General features: G+C 46.0%; 1 protein-coding gene across 4 annotated transcripts; it reads left to right on the top strand.

Moving 5' to 3' along the window:
* The first annotated feature begins 137 nt into the window (after positions 1-137).
* PPM1K (protein phosphatase, Mg2+/Mn2+ dependent 1K) lies at positions 138-22,674 on the top strand. 4 transcript variants are annotated; one of them, XM_083398565.1, is made up of 8 exons: positions 222-236; positions 1,369-1,503; positions 4,405-4,925; positions 7,865-7,965; positions 15,044-15,209; positions 15,566-15,710; positions 17,481-17,615; positions 20,313-22,674. In XM_083398565.1, the coding sequence occupies exons 3-8, from the start codon at positions 4,489-4,491 to the stop codon at positions 20,442-20,444; spliced, it is 1,116 nt and encodes a 371-aa protein (XP_083254691.1). In that variant the 5' UTR covers positions 222-236; positions 1,369-1,503; positions 4,405-4,488; the 3' UTR covers positions 20,445-22,674. The 4 variants fall into 4 exon arrangements, with proteins under 4 accessions (XP_083254690.1, XP_083254691.1, XP_083254688.1 ...); XM_083398564.1 differs by lacking the exon at positions 1,369-1,503 and having other exon boundaries at positions 138-236; XM_083398562.1 differs by lacking the exons at positions 222-236; positions 1,369-1,503 and adding an exon at positions 258-279.
* The last annotated feature ends 48 nt before the right edge of the window (positions 22,675-22,722 follow it).

Below are 22,722 nucleotides of genomic sequence, written 5' to 3'. Positions count from 1 at the left end.
GCCAGTTGGCATGGAATGCACCAATTCTGCTGCACCATTGCAGGCCTGAGAATATAAAGTGCCCACGAACCAGCATGAGATGTGTTAGTGACTGCTTTGTACAGGTTTGACTTTGAACACATGCACCCATGCAAGCATCACATAGGCAATTGTGACTTGCCAGCCCGTAAACCCTGTGCAAGGCATCCTATTGTCTTGCTGGTCTTGAATCAAGACCCTGCAGCAGTGACAGCCAGGTAAAACCTTAGAAGTGCATGAGTTGCTCGGCTTTGCATGCGAGTATGTTCTTAACTTGGGGCTTAAAGCTGTAAATAGCTTGCAGGATTCAAATTATTGAGAGAGTGTCCGAAAGCCTTTGTAGCCTCTCTGTATCAGGTAACTATGCAGATTATGTGGGGAAAAAGAAACCCGTGCTTGTGCGGTCAGCTATGTCTTTAAACAGGTGATGGAGCAAGGGACTTCAAAGGGAAGTTATTTTGCACCCTCCCTTCCCAGGAGTGCAGTTTTTCTTACAGCAGTAATCCACACATTTAGACACCCTGTAGTCAAGCCTTTTCTCAGCCTTGAGTCCCCCAGATGTTGTTGGACTACAACTCCCATCATGGTGACTGGGAGCGGCCGTCGAGATCACATAACACCGGTCTTGAAAGACCTACGTTGGCTCCCAGTACATTTCCAAGCACAATTCAAAGTGTTGGTGCTGACCTTTAAAGCCCTAAACAGCCTCGGCCCGGTACAACTGCAGGAGCGTCTCCACCCCCATCGTTCAGCCCAGACACTGAGGTCCAGCTCCAAGGGCCTTCTGGCGGTTCCCTCACTGCGAGAGGCCAAGTTACAGGGAACCAGGCAGAGGGCCTTCTCGGTAGTGGCACATGCCCTGTGGAACGCCCTCCCATCAGATGTCAAAGAGATAAACAACTACCTGACATTCAGAAGACATCTGAAGGCAGCTCTGTTTAGAGAAGTTTTTAATGTTTGCTGTTTTAGTCATAGTGTGTTTTTAATCTTTGTTGGAAGTCGCCCAGAGTGGCTGGGGAAGCCCAGCCAGATGGGCAGGGTACAAGCAATAAATTATTATTATCCCTAGCTAGCAGGACAGGCAGTCAGGGATGATGGGAGTTGTAGTCCTCCCAACATTTGGGGGCCCAGGATTGAGAAAAGGCTGCTGCTAGTCACTGTGAGGTTTTTGAAGCTTGGAAGGAGTGATCCAAATTTCCGCACTGTGGAAACCTTCCTGGTTTCAAAGAATTTACATAAGCAATGCTTTGTAGCTTTTGGCTGCACTCTGAAGCAAGGTCATTCCTCTATAATCTTCCCACCTCAGCTTGTGTGAAAAAAACTTCCGCTGAACCTGTTTTAACCCTTCAGGCACTGCTGGGTGTTTACACACCTTTGCTGAAACATTCTTCTGAGCAGTAGGTGGAAAATTCCACCACTACCACCGAGCCAAAATCCCCAGTGGTAGGACCAGCTTCCTCTTGAAAAAGGACAGAACACTTAAAGGTAGAATTGTGATTTTTTTTATTGGCTCTGATCACATTTTGGGACTCAGTAAAACCTCCCACCCCCCAAGTAAAATTCGCTTTCTGCAGCTGTATGGTTGTTTGACTTATTTCCCCTCTGCTACTGATTCCTGTTCCTTGTGTCTTCCCTTCCTTTTGCCTGTTCCAAAGCAGCAGACGCGGGTGGCGCTGTGGGTTAAACCACAGAAGCTAGGACTTGCTGATTAGAAGGTCGGCGGTTCGAATCCCCGCGACGGGATGAGCTCCCATTGCTCGGTCCCTGCTCCTGCCAACCTAGCAGTTTGAAAGCACATCAAAGTGCAAGTAGATAAATAGGTACCGCTCTGGCAGGAAGGTGAACGGCGTTTCTGTGTGCTGCTCTGGTTCGCCAGAAGCGGCTTAGTCATGCTGGCCACATGACCCGGAAGCTGTACGCCAGCTCCCTCGGCCAATAAAGCAAGATGAGCGCCGCAACCCCAGAGTCGGTCATGACTGGACCTAATGGTCAGGGGTTACCTTTAAACAGCAGATAGGCAAATGTGCTCCTCTAGGAAGGCATAGCCCCCCAATAAAAGTTCCTAAGATGGAGCAACTTCATTTTATAATTACAGCGGTGCCTCGCAAGACGAAAAGAATCCGTTCCGGGAGTCTTTTCGTCTTGCGGTTTTTTCGTCTTGCGAAGCAAGCCCATTGACGGAGTAGCGCTATTAGCGCTATTGACATTTTAAGGGCTAAAAACGGCTTTTTAAGGGGGGGGGATTAGCGGTTTTGCTGCTAAAATGCTTTTAGCAGCTTAGCGATTCAGAATAAGGGGTTTTGGAGCAAAATAATAATAATTTTTTTTTGTCATTTTTCATCTTGCGAAGCAAGCCCATAGGGAAATTCGTCTTGCGAAGCGCCTCTGCAGACGGAAAACCCTTTCGTCTTGCGGGTTTTCCGTCTTGCGAGGCATTCGTCTTGCGGGGCACCACTGTAATATGTTTATATAGGCCACTTTTTCTTCCATGGCACCGATTCTTGTAGTTGGCGTTCAACAACATTTGGAGGGGTGGCAAGTTGTTTATCCCAACATTGAAGGTGCCCTAGTGTCTATATTGGGAATTATAGTGGCTGGGGGCAGGAGCGGTGGATGAATGACTGAGTTCATATTTAGAATTTTCTCCAACTGGAAAACTACTTGCGAGACCAGCTCAGATTGCTGCACTACCTGAAGAGGCAGGGCTTGGGAAGACAAAAGTTGGAGTTGCAACTCGTGCTTCTCCTTGGGAACTGTGTAGTCTGGTGACCTGGTGCCATTACAGGTCCAGACCTTTATATAAATAAATGCTGGCACAGCAACAGTGCTGGCTTAGTTACCTCTTGCCCTGTATCCAATGGAGGACAGATCTCCATACTTACACCTCCAATCATTATGAGTGTGGAGGTTGAGGTTTCTATTACCTTTTCATTCCGCCCTTGTTCAGAGTAGCTGTTCTTTTCCTCACCCCATTTTATCCTTTCACTTACTAACGCTGTAATTTAGGAAGTGACTAGCCCCAGGACTACTTATCAAATTTCGGAGGGGGGGGGGAAAGGATTTGAATCTGGGTCTTCTTGTGAAGATGACACAGAGGGTTGTGGCATTCCTGAACTAGAAAACACAGGATACCTTTTTTTTTGGGGGGGGGGGTGTTGGGGCTGAGGGTGTTATAAAATTCAGTTCCGAACTCTGATCCCTGTGTGAAATTATATTCTCTGAACCCATACCGGCTAACTGAATTTGGAAGTCTTGACTGACTGCCGCTAGTAGCCAATGAAGCGGTAGAATTCAAGGTGTTGTTGTTGTTAGTATATAAAGCCTTTACCAACTTCGGCTCCTTCTGTGGAACTTTGAATTCTACAAGTGTCACACAGTCTTAATTTGGCAGTGGTAAGGAGTCATTCTCTTAGCCTGGCAGCACTGTACTTTTGGGACTCCTTGCCTATTGACATGAAGCAAGCACCACTGCTGCATTTTACTAGATGCCTGCTGAAAATATTCTCTTTCAGCTGGCCTATCCAGAAACATAATCTGGTTCAAAGAATCATATGGAAGGGACCACTAGGGTCATCTAGACCAGCCCCCTGCAATGCAGGAATCTTTTACCCGGTGTGGGGCTTCAACCCATGACCCCAAGTCTACCAGCTGAGCAATTCCAGCAGTCAATATGGTTACAATATGGTTTTACTGTTTTTAGATGAGTTTAATAGTCTTTAGGCATTTTAAACAAGTTGTAAGTGTATTCTTGATTGTATTTTTTTAATCACAGATGTGTTTGTTGCTCTGGGCTCCTTTGGGAAGGAAAGGCAGGGTATACATTTCATTAGAAAATTAAGTAAACATAACATCCACCTGTCTTATTCTAACTATAGGTTCAGTGTTGTTGATGTGGACGGAGCCTTATTTCAGTGCAAACTCTGGGCGTTTGCAGTCTGATTTCTTTTTGGTGAATGTGAGTTAAACATCAATGAGAATGAAAAGTGCTCAGCTGTGACCGGCTCATGCCTGTTGTGCATTTGACTATCAAAACTCACAAGAGCAAACATGCATTTCATCAGTTGGGAGTTGACATTTGATAGGGTGCACGGAAATGAGTTTCCTTTGCTTTCATTCAGCTTTGATTGAAAAGAAAGGAAAGCAATGTCTGGCACGCAGGACTGGGTTGCTGAGTCACAGGACTGACCTGGTCCAGCAAGAAAACTCCTAGCACATTTGCAAAGCTAAGTAGAGTCCAGTGCTGTTTCAAGTTGGATAGGGGGCTGTGTGTTGAGGTTGGGATCGTACTAATGACCCCCAGGCGATGCACTTTCCCCTGACTGCTAATATGTCCTAACTCTGTAGAAAACATCAACGCAAACTTTCTTTTTTGTTTGCCCTCCCTAGACCAGCTCTCTTTATTTGGGGGATATTCCGAGACCTGCTTCCCACGGTTCTCTTCTCCGCCCCAACACCTGCGGATCCCAAGTTATGTCCACTGCTCTAATTAATCTGGTGAGAAACGGAGGCCACCAGGTGAGGAGGAGAGCGCTGCTGACATCGCGCCTGTTGCAGGACGACAAGCGGGCGGCGGCTATCTGCCCGAGCTCCACCAGCGTACGCCGAACATCTCGCTTCGACTTGGACGGCAGCGGTCGCCCGGCCACGTGGGACTCCTTCGGGATCTGGGACAACCGCATCGATGAGCCCATCCTCCTCCCGCCAAGCATAAAATATGGGAAGCCCATCCCCAAAGTCAGCCTGTCCAAGGTGGGCTGCGCCAGCCACATTGGGAAGCGGAAGGAAAACGAAGACCGCTTTGATTACGCCCAGCTGACCGACGAGGTCCTGTATTTTGCTGTTTACGATGGGCACGGTGGGGTGGCAGTGGCGGACTTCTGCCATAAGCACATGCAGGGATTCATCCAGTGAGTAGATGAATTCTCCTTGGTTTTGTTTTTTTTAATTATAGTGGGGTGGAGGATATTGCACAGTTGAGTAGGAGAAACATCTTGATGTGTATAAGCTAGGCACCTTAAACCAAGAACGGGGCCTTCTCTGCAGTGGCTCCCTGTCTGTGGAATGCTCTCCCCAGGGAAGTTCGCCTGGCGCCTTCATTATACACCTTTAGGCGCCAGGCAAAAACGTTCCTTTTTAACCAGGCCTTTGGTTGAACTGATTTGCATCCTCTGCCCTTTTAAAATATGGCTCCTTTCTGTGCGCTGCTCTGGTTCGCCAGAAGCGGCTTAGTCATGCTGGCCACATGACCCAGAACCTGTACTCTGGCTTCCTTGGCCAATAAAACGAGATGAGCACCGCAACCCCAGAGTCGGCCATGACTGGACCTAATGGTCGGAGGCCCCTTTACCTTTTATCTTGATTTTATTCTGTGAACCGTCCTGAGACCCCTGGGTATAGGACAGTATAGAAATTAAATTAATAATAATAATAAACCGAGGTTACAGTCTCCACAACAGAATGTCTTCGCCAGGCAGGTTGGATGAGATGATGTTCAGGGTCCCTTTCAAATCTGATTCTATGATCTCAGCTACATTGCTTGGCTGTAGCCTGCTCTTACAACACTTCACTTGTCCCACTATGCAAGAAGGATAAACACACACAGTGGAAATGGAATTAACTATGCACCAAGGCAGTGGTTCTCAAACTCTGGTCTGAGTGCCATTTGGGTGGCTTGTGGAATGGCTGCAGCACAGTCAAATATACCTGTACTCAGCCCTGCACTTACTTTCCGTGATGAGATAATTGAGGACTAAGATGCCCAGCAAAGGGGTCCATGATTCACATGAGTCAGCTGGCTTGATGGAGATGTCAGCCGCCAACCTGGTGCCGAGAGATCTCCACGTACAGTGGTACCTCGCAAGACGAATGCCTCGCAAGACGAAAAACTCGCAAGACGAATGAGTTTTTTGTTTTTTGAGTTGCTTCGCAAGACGAATTTCCCTATGGGCTTGCTTCGCAAGACGAAAACGTCTTGCGCCTTTTTTTTAAAGCCGTCAATGCATTCCTATGGGAAACCGTCAATGCATTTCCTATGGGAAACCGAGCTTCGCAAGACGAAAAATTCACAAGATGAAAAAACTCGCAGAACGAATTAATTTCGTCTTGCGAGGCACCACTGTAGTTGCATTTGGACCCGTGCCAGTAGCAAAAGGCACCAGGCAGCCTGGGGAATTTCAAACAGCCGTTCAGAGCAGTTCAACGGTGGGATCGGTTATCTGGGGTCTGAGGGTGTATGAGTGCTTGTAGTAAGTAAGTAAAAAAAAATTTATACCCCGCCCTCCCAGGCCAAGACCGGGCTCAGGGCGGCTAATAGCAAATATCAAATGCATTAAAACAAAATCAAACAATTGATTAAAATACAGCTTAAAAATTAGAATCAGGATAAAATTAAATGACTGCCAATGAATTACAACCATAGGGGTCGGGAACCTCAAGTATTCATCAGGGGGCCAGTGTGGTGCAGTGGTTAAGAGCAGTAGTCTCGTAATCTGGTGAACAGGGTTCGTGTCTCCGCTCCTCCACATGCAGCTGCTGGGTGACCTTGGGCCAGTCACACTTCTTTGAAGTCTCTCAGCCCCACTCACCTCACAGAGTGTTTGTTGTGGGGGAGGAAGGGAAAGGAGAATGTTAGCCGCTTTGAGACTCCTTCGGGTAGTGATAAAGCGGGATATCAAATCCAAACTCTTCTTCTCTTCTTCATCAGGGCCAGCTATCCATGTTGGTCCCACAGGAGCCGATAAAAGGTAACTTACAGGGTCCCATAGATGGGGGGGTCAAACTGGGCCCAGACCAAAGGCCAGGTGGAACAGCTCCGTCTTGCAGGACCTGCGGAAGGATGTCAAGTCCCACGGGGCCCTGGTCTCCTGCAATAGAGTGTTCCACCAGGCTGGGGCCAAAGCCAAAAAGGTATTGGCCCTTGTTGAGGCCAGTTTAACCTCCTTGAGGCCCAGGACCTCCAAGATATTATTTGAGGACCATAAGGTCCTCCGTGGGACATACCAGGAGGGGTAGCCCTGTAAGTACGAGAGTCCTGAGCCATATAGGGCTTTAAATGTTAAAATAGCGGTTCTCAACCTGTGGGTTCCCAGATGTTGTTGGACTACAACTCCCATCACCCCTAGCTAGCAAGGCCAGAGCTCAGGGATGATGGGAGTTGTAGTCCAACAACATCTAGGGACCCACAGGTTGAGAACCGCCGGGTTAAAACCTTGTAGGAGGTCTTCAGACAAAGGCTGGACTACTGGGGTGGTCTAGCTCTGGATTTCCTCCAGTGAGCAGACAGTGGAGCTATTTATTTATATATATTGATTAAACATATACTCTGCCCTTCATCCAAGGGTCACAGCATAAAAACACAAAAATACACACAACATAAAAGCAAACGAAGTCATAGGCTAGATGGCCTATGACAACGTTCACCAATCTGCTGTCCTCATATAAACAGAGGAAGCTGCCTTATATATTGGTCTGTGTAGCTCTGCATCATTCCACTGGCTAGCAGTGGCCTTCCAGGGTTTCAGGTATACCTGTCTCTCCCAGTCCTACCTGGTGATGCCAGCGATTCAACCTGGGACCTGCCCCCATAGGCCTTCCAGCTCTGCTGAAGGAAGCTGTCCCAAACGTCCGAGGACAGCTGATTGGTGAAGGCTGGTCTACAAGATTCCCTCCAGCTGTATATGATGACACCAATCGCCTACCCATGAGAAGGCCAGGGGGATGATATTGGTACATTTTGCAACTACCGCCACTTTTATCTCGGTAGCTGATGTTGGAGGGTTTCTTGGATTGGAGCTTTTGCACTGCCTTCCTTGGGGATAATTTCAAGACTCTCCCTTGTTTTTTCCAGAGGCTTTCTCACTGAGGAGCAGAACATGGAATTGGTGTTGATGAAAGCATTTTTAGAAATAGACAAAGCGTACGCCAGGCATGCTCAGTTGTCTGCAGATGGTAAGTAAGAAGCTTGTTTCCGTTCAGCCGTAAAAGACAGGAGAAAAAGAAATTCATGTGGCAACCACTGTTTTTTTCTATTGAAAGTTAAGGCTAGCAGTTGTAGAGAGAGAACGCCAAGTAAAATATAGGACTTGCTAAAATCCTGTTTTTACAAGGTTAGCATGGCTTCATAAGCCTGTGCTGCTTAAAATAATGTTAAAAGAAATAATTTGAAATGTTACCTTCAAGCAGATTTGTCCACAGCTGATTTTAAGTTTTGAAAAGGTATGTTGAGCTGTTGAGCTAAAATGATGGGGGTCTAGAAGGTTGCGATGAACAAAAAAGTCTTTCCATTCGTTGCCACTGGATAAAAAATCTCTGTGTTGATGCACTGACCTCCACTTAACAGAGGTAATGTTGGCTAACGTCATTGGCATGGACTAAGCAATTTAAGGCTAGGCTATAGTCTTACTTAAAAGCAAGGGCCATTGATCTCCAGTACCTTCACATAATAGCGGTTGGACTGATGGGGTGCCAATTCTGTGTTAAATGCAAGGTGCTATCCAACTTACTCAGGTTTTTAAATTCAGTGGAGACAGGCCTGCAATGTTGTTGGCCTCATGTTATGGCCCAGGCTGTAGATAACCTGATGAAAAGAAGCACACACGCCAATGTGCTTTTCTATCACCTTTTGATAACTGTCCCAAACACAACATCTAGCTTGATGGTAGAACACATTTTTACATGAAGCAGACCCTCGCTCTTCCCATTAGGATGGGGAAGACTCCTGTCTGACACCCTGGAGAGAGACTGCTGGCTTATAAGAAAATATTAAGATCAACCTTAGGTCTGATGTTCCAATACAGCTTTATAAGTTCATCCTTGGTGGCTCTTTGCATCTTGCTTTCTTATAAAATATAACATGCCTGCCAGCCCAATGCCTAATCTCATTCTCTTGCTAATGTATTGTTTAGTTTTACGTGGATTAATTATTATTGCTCACCAAATTAAACAGATACTTCTTGATGCAAAAATATATTAAATGACAGCAATTTTTGTCTCATGTATATCACTATAAACAATCTTAATGAAAGCATTTGTTTAGCTTAGTATCCTTCTTGGATGGAGGACATATTGCATAGCCAGCAAGGACACTTCTACAGATATAGCCTACAATTCTGCCCATATTCTGTTGAGACTAAGCCCTTTAAACCCAATGTGACTTGCTTATGAGAAAGTATGCTTGGGATTGGGCCGCATGGTTACGATCATAGAATTGTAGAGTTGGAAGGGATACTGAGGCCAACCCCTTGCAATGCAGGAATCTCAACACGTGGTCTCTCATCCAGTTTGAAACCATACTGGACCCTGCTTAGCTTTGCAAATGTACTAGCAGTTTTATTGCTGCCTATACATCAGTGATGGTGAACCTCTGGCCCACGGGGCCTAATTATACCTCGCAAGCAGTTTTGTTCAAACTATGCCTACCTGCCCCACACAATCAGAAATTTAAAATATGTTCCTGGGCCGTGAATTTACAGATGCTTTATTAGACTTGTAGTTAATGCACTATTTGGGTAGTTGAGTCTTGTTTTATAATGTTGATTTAGTAATGACAGTATAGTTACTAATAAAAAAAAAAGGTGTGGTGTAATTTTTGTTTCCTCGTCTTAAGAAGTTGCCAATCAAAACCATGATTTTTAAATTCTTTAATATGTTAACCTGCAACACTGAAGAAGTGAAAGAGCTGCAGAAACATTCTGTTTTTATGTTCAGATTTGTAATTGTGACACCAAACTTGGATGCATTTGCTACATTTATATACCAGGCCATTGCTCTGAAGTGAACAGGAATTATGCCTTGCATCTGTCCTACTCACCCTAGTGTGGCTGTGCAACTAAATTCCCAGGGAATTGTACTTATAGTCTACTGGAGATGGTGGTCTTTTAATGTTAAAATTGGTTGGAGCACAGTAGCCACAGTGCCCTTTAAAGTATACATCTTTGCCTAATGCAAATGGTTGGGACTTTTGGACAAATAACAGCTAGGCAAATGTATAAGTGGGTTTTACTCAGTTAAAAACTAGAAGCCAAAAAACTTCCCGAAAAACAACCCACCCCACTATTTCCCCCCTCCCCGGAGATTGATTATATTTGCCCAGGACAGATGTGCACAGTGCAACTAATGAAACTGCTTATTTGGCTAGGCTCCTTTGGGGATTTTATAAAATGTTCCTTTAAAATGCCTTTTTAGAACTGTGCAATTCCAAACTTCATAATCCCTAGCCAAGTGTTTGAACAGCAGGAGGTGTGCAGATGGATTAGCTTAATAACTAAGCCACGCTTGCTATCAGAGACGGATGCGTAATAAAATTGGGTGCAATAATATATACCCCCATAACATTTCTAAGCAGAGCCCTTGAGTTAAGAGGGAATGCTTCGCTCTCTTTTGCAGCTCTGATCATCCCAAGTGTTGCAGGTTTCCTCTCTTTACTTTGAGCAAAATTCCTGGGTGAATTTCCTATTTGCCTCTGTGTACATGTTATTTATGGCAGACACTGTACCTGACCAACAGCTCTAGAATTGGAGGCCCGGGACTCTATGCTGGGCTTCAGTGGAAAGAGAGATCTGTGGTCCCAGGTGAAGGAGTCTGGCGGGTTCCTAGCCGGGACCAACGGAAGGTTCCCACAACCACTTTGTCACATTAGTTGTGACGACATGCTCTAAAAGGTGCCCAGTGAGTGTTAAGATACCTCTTGAAAGATTGTAGATGATAATATTTCTGTAGTAATATAATTTCTGTAGCTGTCTAGGAAGCAAACAAATTTTTCTTTTGTTTTAAAATAAGTTAATTAACTTGTGTCTGAGCCAATGTGTTTTTATGCTGCTAGATATCTTTGGAATAAATGGTGGCAAACGGCTAGTGACTTTATGAATAGTGTGATTCCTTGATTTTGGAACTGCAATGCTGCTTGCGGAACAAATCCACCTATTTGCATTTTTTTTCTTTTTACATTCTCTCATCATTCCAGTGAAACTTGGAAAGGACTCCTGTACAAACTTCAGTTGATATGAATGCATTGCCCAGCTTGTGGCAATTTAGGCAGAGGTGGGCAACCTGTCGCTGTCAGTGATGTCGGACTCAAATTCTCGTTCATCCCAGGAAAAATGGCTAATGGTCAGGCATGATGGGAGTTGTGGTCTGGCATCATTTGATCCTAATGGTCCCTCCCATATTATAAACATTATACTTTAAAAGCACATTCAAAACACGTTCTTTCCCTCAAAGAATTCTGGGTACTGTAGTTTTCCACGCGCACAGTTAGTTCCCAGCAACCCTTGACAAACCACAGTGCCCAGAATTCTTTGAGGGAACGAATATGCTTCGAAGGTATGGTGTGTACACAGCTTAGTCCTCTCATTGTTTTGATCACTGTCCTCTGGACAGTTCGTCAACGTCCGCCTTAAAATGTGGTACCCACAACTGGGCATGGTACTCCTGGAAGCAAAGCTTAGGAACAAAAAAACATAGGGCTTCCCACAAAGTTTTACTATTCATTTAGGAAGTGGAAGAGAACGTTAAACTGAGGGCTGTGTTATTTCTTAGTGCTGAGTAGCTCAGGCTTTTAGGATCTACCTATCCAACAGGTAAAGGTAAAGGTACCCCTGCCCGTACGGGCCAGTCTTGACAGACTCTAGGATTGTGCGCCCATCTCACCCAAGAGGCCGGGGGCCAGCGCTGTCCGGAGACACTTCCGGGTCGCATGGCCAGCGTGACGAAGCTGCTCTGGCGAGCCAGAGCCACACATGGAAACACCGTTTACCTTCCTGCTAATAAGCGGTCCCTATTTATCTACTTGCACCCGGGGGTGCTTTCGAACTGCTAGGTTGGCAGGCGCTGGGACCGAACGACGGGAGCGCATCCTGCCGCGGGGATTCGAACCGCCGATCTTTCGATCGGCAAGCCCTAGGCGCTGAGGCTTTTACCCACAGCGCCACCCGCATCCCTTATCCAATAGGATAAGAGGCCAGTTACTTTAACTCCTTTTGCAGAGGCTATCTTGGAAGTTACTGTGCACTCACTCCTGAGTGCTTTTAGTTATGACCCTGGGATTCGCTGCAACACCCTGAGACATTGGGTGTGTGCATACACACAAATCTCAGTGTGGTATTTGGAGAAGGGCTGTAGATTGCTCACCCCAAAAAGCCATGTTGTCAGGCTCTTAACACTCTGCAAGAGGAGCAAAGCTGTGCCTCTTTTATGGTTTTGGGTGGCAAGATCACGCCAGCCTCTTACTACGGGGTTTCAGGGAATGCGTTGCCTTTTAGAGCAGTGCTGGTAAGGTAATGTTGGGTTACAGGTGCACATCCAAAAATGTGCAACTTACCTTTCCTTAATTTTATGGGCGTAAAAATAAAATAAAATAAAATAGCAATGTCTGATAATTCCCATCCCAAACTACTCTGGCGTTTGTGCTTTCCAAGGGCGGAAAAACAAACCCATTGATTCAATATGTCCTGCCACGCTACATTTGTACCTGATGTCTCGGGGTTCATTATGGGATGGGTGCTCTGATTCATGAGGTTTTTCACCTGACGTCATTGCCATCAGACAGCTGCCAGCCCAGCCTGCATCCCCCCCCCAAAAAAAACCCCTTTAATCTGGATTCGGCTTTTTTCAAGGAAATCCAACAAGTTAAAGAAAAAAGGCCTATTGCAAACACCCCCCCCTGAACTCGGTGACCCATTTGTCATATTAAACCCCCCATCTAGAAGCACCCATAATAGTCTCTTCCTGAAGTGGCGCTGCAGTTCGAAAAGCAAGGAATTGAATTGGGACGAGGGAGGTGGGGGAACTAGAGGTGGCCTTCAAAATTTAGAGGGGAGTTGAGAAAGAAGACAAAAAACTAGCTCAACCTTTTACGCCTTGCTGTGCTTTATTCATGTTGCTACTTAAAACAGGTATCTTACGAGCAATGCTAAAAAGTGTGGTTTGCCCCTACTTCTAGGCGGACCTAGAAGTAAGACGCACACACAAGTCCATGAGGTGTACGTCCAAAACACAAATAATACCAGGCTGAATGTGCTATAATGTCATGGCCACATTCAGCTTTCTGTGGTTAGAGGGTTGGACTTAAGGCATGAGACCAGGGACTTGGCTATACAGCTGCAAATGCAGCATTTTTAGCGCATTTTATTTGCATTATACAAATTTGACGCTACATGGTCATGGTGAGCTTATGGCAAATTCAATATATTTTTCCAATTTATTTTTTTTAAAGCATTTTTATACGTGTCTATATTCCACCCAGGGCTCAAATCCTCACTCATCTATTAAGCTCCCTGGGTGACCTCAGGCCAGTCACTCACTTTCAGCCTGACCTACCTCACAGGGTTCTTGTGGGTATAAAATGGGGAGGAAGAGAAGCCATGTATATCACCTTGAACTCTTTGGAGTAAAGGTGGGATATGAATGCAAGGAAATAAATAAATTTCCTAATGATACAAAACATCCAAGAAGAGATGGGAGGAAGGGGGGAAATTATTCCATCAAAAATTGTTGGGCAACCTTACAAGGGCAGTTTTCAACAGCTGCTCAGCGAGCTCTTTGCAGTAAGAATACCTGTTTTAATTCATGACAGTATTGCCTAGTTTAGATTCCTCTTCTGTTGCTGTCCTTTTGTTTTCCTATCTAACGTCTCCATTCTGTGGTGCTTCCACTTCACAACAAGGCTTGATGCATTTCTGTTCTCCCCCCGCCCCTCAGGTGTTCAGTTCGCCTTTATTATTTTATTTTATAATGCATGCCACCCTTTCATCCGTAGATCTCATGGTGGTTCACAACAAAGAAATACAGTATAAAAACACTTTTAAAGTTTGTGATAAAAACAAGAACAAAAATACACGAACCAGTAACTCTCCTCTCCCCTTTATTAAAAAATTGTCATAGATTCTCTTGGCATTTCAGTTCAGGGGCAGAAATAGGCATAACTCAGGACCTGACGCCAGTGTTAGGAACTCGGGTCTGTAAGTTGGGCACCATGTGGGTCCATAAACCAGGGTCACACGCACCCAGCAGAATGCATGGCTGCCATTTTGGGACCAGGTGGCTTGAAAGTTCTATTTTTCAGTATGACTTTTTGGTTGCTGATATTCATTCTGATAAAACAGAATGGATAGTGGCAGATAGCCAGGTGCGAAATGGGCCTGGTGAATTTTGAACGCCTGGTCGCCTTCTTCTCATACCTTTCATAACTGGCTTAGTTCTCCTGTATCTGTACCCAAAAAGGAGACTGATCCAGCACCAAGCAGCTTTGCTACTGAGCATCCGGGAGTAAGGAAGAAGACTTTCCCACTGCTTGTAGAACTTCAGCACCCATAAAGCACATGCCAGTTTAATTAAACTACTTCAGAAAGCTGCTGTGTATGGGCATTTGTTTAAGGCTCAGTAAAGGTAAAGGGATCCCTGACCATTAGGTCCAGTCGTGGCCGACTCTGGGGTTGTGGCGCTCATCTCACTTTATTGGCCGAGGGAGCCGGCGTACAGCTTCCAGGTCATGTGGCCAGCATGACTAAGCTGCTTCTGGCGAACCAGAGCAGTGCACGGAAACGCCGTTTACCTTCCCGCTGGAGCGGTACCTATTTATCTACTTGCACTTTGACGTGCTTTTGAACTGCTAGGTTGGCAGGAGCAGGGACCGAGCTACGGGAGCTCACCCCGTCGTGGGGATTTGAACCGCCAACCTTCTGATCGGCAAGCCCTAGGCTCTGTGGTTTAACCCAGAGCGCCACCCACATCCCTTTTAAGGCTCTGTAGCTGCACCTGTTTTACTAGTACGAGAACAGACAAGAACTTGCCACAGACTTCACCCAGCCCAAGCACCAACACGCCACATTTTCTCCCCACTGCATGGAGTCTTGTTGTCAAAACGTTACTGCTTTGCGTGCATGCCCCCACGTTGCTTGTTTCCTGTCTTTGTAGCTTTAGCTATACAGCAGTGACTCTTTACGGGTGGTTAAAGTTTTTTTAAGTTGAGTGGCGGCTTCGTGTGTGGTGCTCAGGCCTTGACCACCTCTCCTTGCATGACGTTTTGTAGCCACCTTGCTGAACGCCGGGACCACGGCGACAGTGGCCTTGTTGCGCGATGGGATTGAGCTGGTTGTGGCCAGTGTTGGAGACAGCCGCGCCCTTCTGTGTCGCAAGGGGAAAGCCATGAAACTGACCATCGACCACACTCCGGAAAGGAAGGATGAAAAGGAAAGGTACTTTGCCAGAAACCTTGGGCTGGAGTAGTTTTTTTGGGGGGGGAGTGTAAAATTTGTATCCCTTGCAAAGACTGCTAAGGAATGAACACGAGCGGCTGTGGGCAAATAATAATAATAATAATAATAATAATAATAATAATAATAATTTATTATTTGTATCCCGCCCATCTGGCTAGGTTTCCCCAGCCACTCTGGGCGGCATCCACAAAGACCAAAAATACACTAAGCTCTTTCACAGCAAAGCTGTGGTTGGCGTCGCTTGCATAAATCGGCCGTGCTAATTGCTTGGATATGTACGACCATAGTGAACGTTCCATCTTCCTTTCCTACTTTGTGTGTTTGCGCATGCGAAGAATCAAGAAAACCGGTGGTTTCATAGTCTGGAACAGCCTGGGACAGCCCCACGTAAACGGCAGGCTTGCAATGACCCGCAGCATAGGAGATTTGGACCTTAAGAAATACGGTGTCATAGCGGAACCAGAGACAAAACGGGTTCAGGTAAGAGGCCGAGCATCTTCCTTTTCTACACCCTGACCTCATTTTCTTGTAAAGATGGCACAGCACTAAATAGCTAGCACTGCTACCATTCCTTAGAAGTGTTTCCCACTATCACTGCTCTTTCAGACTGTGGTACCCAGGCAAACCCTGCTATGGCCTGGTCTATACAGTATTTGGAACTGGGGTGGTGGTGGTGGTGGTGGTTTCCTGTCTACCGTATTTTTTGCTGTATAAGACTCACTTTTTCCCTCCTAAAAAGTAAGGGGAAATGTGTGTGCGTCTTATGGAGTGAATGCTGGCTGCGCAGCTATCCCAGAAGCCAGAACAGCAAGAGGGATTGCTGCTTTCACTGCGCAGCGATCCCTCTTGCTGTTCTGGCTTCTGAGATTCAGAATATTTTTTTTCTTGTTTTCCTCCTACAAAAACTAGGTGCGTCTTGTGGTCTGGTGCGTCTTATAGAGCGAAAAATACGGTAATTTATTTTTTTCAGCAAAGCATTTGTGCATTGGATAGCATACAGAATGTGTGTGTCAATAAAGCCACTTTTGCAGAGTTGCCAAGTGCCAGGGAGATGCATTTTTGGATATTTAGCTATGCATCTCGGAATCTTTTCTTCCCTTGAGGCCTAGCTGGCTTTGAGAGGGATGTGGGAGAGCACTACTGATGTCTGTTCCTGGCCAGTATTACTCACTTTCCCTTATAGGGTTAATGAGGGTGAGCCAGAGAGAGAGAGAGAAAGATCGGAATGCTACCAATGTTAAAAGTATTTGCCCACCCTCTAATGGTTAACTTGGCAGGTGAGGGCCAGCAGGATTGTAGCGTAACTGGGGCCGCTGAGAAGGAAACTCAAAATTTTGCAGTAGTACAGTGGTACCTCAGGTTACAGATGCTTCAGGTTACAGACTCCGCTAACCCAGAAATAGTAGAATCATAGAATCATAGAGTTGGAAGAGACCACAAGGGCCATCGAGTCCAACCCCCTGCCAAGCAGGAAACACCATCAGAGCACTCCTGACATATGGTTGTCAAGCGTCTGCTTAAAGACCTCCAAAGAAGGAGACTCCACCACACTCCTTGGCAGCAAATTCCACTGTCGAACAGCTCTTACTGTCAGGAAGTTCTTCCTAATGTTTAGGTGGAATCTTCTTTCTTGTAGTTTGGATCCATTGCTCCGTGTCCACTTCTCTGGAGCAGCAGAAAACAACCTTTCTCCCTCCTCTATGTGACATCCTTTTATATATTTGAACATGGCTATCATATCACCCCTTAACCTCCTCTTCTCCAGGCTAAACATGCCCAGCTCCCTTAGCCGTTCCTCATAAGTACCTCAGGTTAAGAACTTTGCTTCACGATGAGAACAGAAATCGCATGGCAGCAGTGGGAGGTCCCATTAGCTAAAATGGTACTTCGGGTTAAGAATAATTTCAGGTTAAGAACAGACCTCCAGAACAAATTAAGTTCTTTGCCCGAGGTACCACTGTATAAAAAATATACTAGATGCCCCCATCCCAAAACAAAATAGCCCTATGAAGACTGAACATGGTTGGCCACAGAATGCAAAGTGTGGGGTTTTTTTTGGGGGGGGGGGTAATATAAAACTAGAGGGGAAGGGTAATGAAATTGAGGTTCATGGAAAGAGGGGGCTGATGGAACCCTGAAGAGGACCACGCCGCACCGCAACACTTTGTTGCAGATCTCACTTGTGGATTTGTATCACTACTGAAATCTGGGCATTTGGCATACTTTTGTTTGTGTGGCGTGTCATTTCAGTTGCACCATGCGAGCGACAGCTTCCTGGTCCTTACCACAGACGGCATCAACTTCATGGTGAACAGCCAAGAAATCTGTGACTTCGTTAGCCAGTGTCACGATCCCACGGAAGCAGCTCACCTTGTAACCGAGCAGGTAGGCGTTTCTGCCTTTCCAATGGAGAAAACACCACCACTGTCCAGTTTTGAGCAAAGCCAGTTAAGTCTGCTTGATTCTTTTTGGGTGGAACAACCTCCTACAAACTACCGTATTTTTTTCATCCCATAGGACGCTCCGTCCCATAGGATGCACCTAGTTTTTTTGGGTGGAAATAAAGGAAACCCCCCCCTTTATTCCCCCCCCCAAAAAAACCTCCCTGCTGTCCCCCGAGCTTGTGGGGCTGGCCGATGTCTGCCCGGCGCACGGGGCGCTCTGCTTTAGGGTGTGCAGGGCGGCAGGCTGCTATCCGCAGCGTGGGGAGCCCTGCGGTGAACTCCTGCAGGGCTCCCCACGCTGCGGATGTCTGCCCAGCGCGAGGGGCGCTCTGCTTGAGGGCGCCCCTTGCGCCGGGCGGCAGGCTGCTATCCGCAGCATGGGGAGCCCTGCGGGGAACTCCTGCAGGGCCCCCCACACTGCGGATGTCTGCCCGCGCGAGGGACACTCTGCTTCAGGGCGCCCCTCGCGCTGGGCGGCAGGCTGCTATCTGCAGCCTAGACAGCCCTGCGGGAACTCCTGCAGGGTTGCCTAGGCTGCGGATGTGTTCCCTAAGCGCTGGGCGCTCTGCTTTCAGCGTGCCCAGCGCTCCGGGAAGCAGGCTGCTATCCGCAGCCTAGACAGCCCCGCAGGAACTCCCTCAGGGCTGTTTTCCTGAAGCCTGGAGAGTGAGAGGGGTCGGTGTGCACCAACCCCTCTCGCGCTCCAAGCTTCAGCAAAAGCCTGCATTCGCCCCATAGGACACACCCAGATTTCCCCTTCATTTCTGGAGGGGAAAAAGTGCGTCCTATAGGGCAAAAAATACGGTAGTGATGAGACAGCGCAGTTTGTTAAAAGTATATGGCGGTTGTGTTCCTGCAAGGAAAATTCTCCCATTCGATTTTATTGTCTTCAACAGCTAATTGGAAGTTGCTGGTGTAACTCAGATACAGCACTTTCCTTTCAGTTGTGCCCTTGCTCAAGGACAGCAGGGACCCATAGTCTTGCTTCACTGTCAGATATAAAGAGTTGCTTTTGGAAAGCAAATGCTGAAAAAGTCAACAGAACTGCTGCTGCAAATGTTTACGTGCTGGGAACTGTTCTCTTACTCAAACCGAGAAGATACTAATTTTGAGCAACGCAGGCAGTCAATGGATGTATTTTCTACCATATCTAGTCAGCTGGAATCCAAAAAAATAAATCCATACACGACTGTCTGCATTGTTTTATTTTATTTTTTTGTAATATTTTTATTAATTTTAGCACACAAAAATTTTAAGACATACCACACAAATTATTATACATATATCCTTATTTGGACTTCCTTCAGCATCTCTGATACCCTTCCGTCTTAATTATTTCTCCTGCAATTCTTAACTTAATATTGCCTTTACATTTTCTAACAAATCTTTTCTTTCTTTCCATTTTTATAATATTTCTTAAATTACTCCTCACAGAACTTCTTGTAGTCCTACAAACGTAATCTGATCATCGCAAATACTTTTCAGATAGTAAATTTAGTCCAGTCTTCGGCAAACCTCTGGTCCCGCCGATCTCGGATCCTTCCTGTTAGCTTGTCTAATTCTGCGTAGTCCAATGTCTGCATTGTTTTATTTCCCCCCAAAATCTGAAGATCACTGTTCCCCACATTTATTGATAGCGTAACTTAGGAGTAACTGGTGTGGGGCTCCCTTGGTTGCTAATGGACTCCAGTTCCCATCAGCCCTAGCCAGCAATGCCCAATGGTTAGAGGTTGTAGGAACTGCAGCTGTTTTTACCTAGTGGCATCCAGATGATGGTGAACAAAATTGTGATCCCCCCCCCCCATTATGATGATTGTTATTAAACAGTATCCACCCCGTGTTAAAACTTCTGTGGGCTATTTTCTATCCTCCCACACCACCCTGTGATGCTATTGCCCCATGTTGAAATGCGCAGACTTCTAAAAGGGTTCAACATGCAGAAATGTACAGAATGGCTGAAACTGGTGGGTAGCTTTTGTACCAACCCCCATTATCAATCCGTTCCTGTTTATTAATAGTCACAGACTTCAGTTTCTAGAAAGTATATACTGATAACAAGATTAGGTTCAGATCCTGATTTTAGTAGTTTGTGAAACAGACCACCTCAGCGCAAGGTACTTTATGGATTGTCCAGTTTGACTGATCCATCTAAGTCCATTTTATTTCTCTCCTGCTCGTCATTCACAATTGGGAAACTTGTGTATATATGCATACATTTCCTCTTTTGACAGAAGTGGATAAAATTTGAAGGCGGGGTAAGTCCTCAAGTGTAGGCAAAGCCTGCCAAATCACAGGCAATGAAGTCCAATTGTTTTTGCTCCTTTGGGAGGTGCTTGGAATGGGAGGTTATAATGTAGCCACAATTTGGGGGGTGGAACTTCCTTTGAATTTGAATTATCTGTGGAATACATTAAATGCTTGTGGACACCAGTTCCCATCAGCCTCAGGCAACATGGCCAACGATTGGGGTGATGGGAATTGTATTCCAGCAGCATTGGGCAGGTCACAGTTTCCCCCCATCTCTGATTTTGGTAGGATTTCAAAACTCCAGATTACCTGCATCAATCTGTAGTTGAAAGAATACAGCAGAACAGGGTGAAGGGCTAAAGCTTTGTGCCTTTTGCAATCTCTCCCTCAGGCCATACAGTATGGAGCGGAAGATAACAGCACTGCCATCGTCGTGCCGTTTGGAGCCTGGGGCAAATACAAGAACTCTGAGGTCAACTTCTCATTCAGCCGGAGCTTCGCCTCGAGCGGGAGATGGGCCTGAGTCGCTGCTGCTACGAGGAGATGTGGACTGGACTGTCCTGTAGGAGGCCTCGCAAGGCAGAGAGCAGATCTGTAGATAGTTGCGTCCATCTCTCTCTCTCCCAGCACCTTGTGCTTTCTGCCTGGGTAGAAAACCATCGTTAACTTGATGTTGCCTCTTTAACAAACACGTCTGCTACTGCTTAATCTCAGAGCCAGCGATTTTCGCCCCCTTGGTTCAACGTAGATAATTCTGTCCGGTTCTTTGGCACAGACAAGATGCTGGCTCTTTGCACCTGGGCGACACACCCTCTCAAGGGGTTTTTAACCAAGTGTTTCTTATGCACAGCGTATGTTTTTAGAGGATGAGAGAGAGAGCGAAGAGGCTAAAGGGGCTCTCTTAATTTGCACAGTGCGAAAGGGAGCAAGCGCACAAGGAGAGAAAAGGTGGTATTTCATCTTCTCCGCTCTCACAAGTCTTTCCTTCCCTATTTGAACAGAAGTAAGAGAAAGCCGGGAGATTCAGAGGCAGTGTGGCTGGCTGTGCTTGGCTTTGCTCAGCCTGCTGGCAGCAGGTTAACCACCAAAGCTGACTTTGGTTTTGGTTAGTCCAGTTCTGGAGAGAAAGGGATCTTGGTCTCAGGGCTAAGACTCCGTGCAGTGGAAGTCAAACAGCAAATATCAGCTGTGTGTATGTGTGTAATGTCCTGTCCTTAAGTCCAATTTCTCATAAGCAGAATGTGGCTTTTACACTTGGGCTGAAGCCCATGTCTATTCCTCTGTCTGCGGGTTTATAATTGGAGAACCACGCCATATCCCTCAAGGCAGAAGTGGACACAACACTAACAGGGATTGTGGCAATCGTCACATTTCTTCCGAAAGGCGGAAGCAATGTAGGTTTTCTGTATTTGTTTTTTCTTTAAATATACCAATACTACGAAATCCCCCTTTAAAAAACAAACAAACTGCTTTTCAGGAGCTAAACCCTTTCAAAGAACATCTTGTTCTTCAGTTCTTTTTTAGATGTTACTTCTCTTTCAGAGCCACTGAAAAATGCTGTCCGAGACGCACAGAGTTAACTTGGATGGGGACATGTTGCCCAGTGGGTATTCAGTGTTCAGTTGCACAACGGTTGAAGTTCCTAAGGGATTTCTCTCCCTCTCCCCAAGTTAGCAAGAAGTTGAGAATACACTTCGGAAGGGAGATTTTTGTAAGGGAACGGGTAGGGTTATATTTGGACTTGCCACTCGTCTTAATCAGAATTTCACTTTAGAAGCAAATGGTGGAGGGAAGCAAAAGGTTTAAATGAGGTAAATAGAGTTTCTCCAGGAAATTCTACACTCCCCCACTTCAAATGTACCACGGGGGGACCAAGGGAACAATCAGCATTCCTTGGCAGGACTTCAATAAGTCGCATGTAATCGAGGAATTCCACAGGCCAAGAATATGATCCAGAGTGTAGTGTCACAGAGACCATTCACACCTCTGGATCATGGGTAAACAACATGGCAGCTGCAGGTATTGTGGACTGCAGATCCCATAATCCTGACAGTTGGCCATGTTGGCTGGGACTGCTGGAAGATGGAGCCCCAGAACACCTGGTATATACTGCTATATATACTGTCAGTACTAGAGGCTGTCCACAATTGTTCTTCATTTCTGACGTAGATACTTTGAACATAAATACTTGGAATTGAAAATGACCACCCCAAAACAGTAAGAGCTGTTTCACAGTGGGACGTTCTCCCTGCAAAGGTGGTGGACTCTCCTTCATTGAAGGTTTTTCAAGCAGAGGTTGTATGGGCCTTCAGACATGGGTGCTTTAGTTGAGATTCCTGCATTGCAGGGGTTTGGACTATAGATGACCCACAAGGCCACTTCCAACTCTACAATTCTGTGATTCAATGAAAACCCAGAATTAAGCCGCTATAAAGTTACCTGGCACTGAGGTGTAGCAGTGCTGAGCTCTTTTAGCTGAACCCTGATCGCAATGTGAACCCGTGGACTTGCTGCTTGATGCCAGTACTATAATTAGAGCCACGCCTTTTGCATAAATCATTCCAGTTTCACTTCTGCACAGCTGTTCACAAAGCTTCCTTTGGCCATGTACCTGTTGAAAACCACAAAGTACTTTGGAAACGGTGCCCTGGGTCCTGTTCTGGTGTGATCTTGTGTGTATTCTACATGTTTGTATATATGATATATAGAGAGAAATGATATATCTACTTTATAAGTAAAAGAATATGTTAAAATATTTGCATCCAGTGCTGTTTTGCTTAGTCCCTGCAACGGCACATATG

The sequence above is a fragment of the Podarcis tiliguerta genome, assembly GCF_965153285.1.
Source record: "Podarcis tiliguerta genome assembly, chromosome: 9".
Classification (NCBI taxonomy): Eukaryota; Metazoa; Chordata; class Lepidosauria; order Squamata; family Lacertidae; genus Podarcis; species Podarcis tiliguerta.
The sequence above is the reverse complement of the archived record's forward strand: the minus strand, read 5'-3'. Positions and strand labels throughout refer to the sequence as shown.

What these genes read in the sequence shown, in the direction of transcription:
- PPM1K (XM_083398562.1), top strand. An exon ending in TGCTCAGTTGTCTGCAGATG is followed by an intron (nt 7,966 to 15,043) that starts GTAAGTAAGAAG and finishes GACGTTTTGTAG; the next exon opens with CCACCTTGCTGAACGCCGGG. An exon ending in CAGAGACAAAACGGGTTCAG is followed by an intron (nt 15,711 to 17,480) that starts GTAAGAGGCCGA and finishes GTGTCATTTCAG; the next exon opens with TTGCACCATGCGAGCGACAG.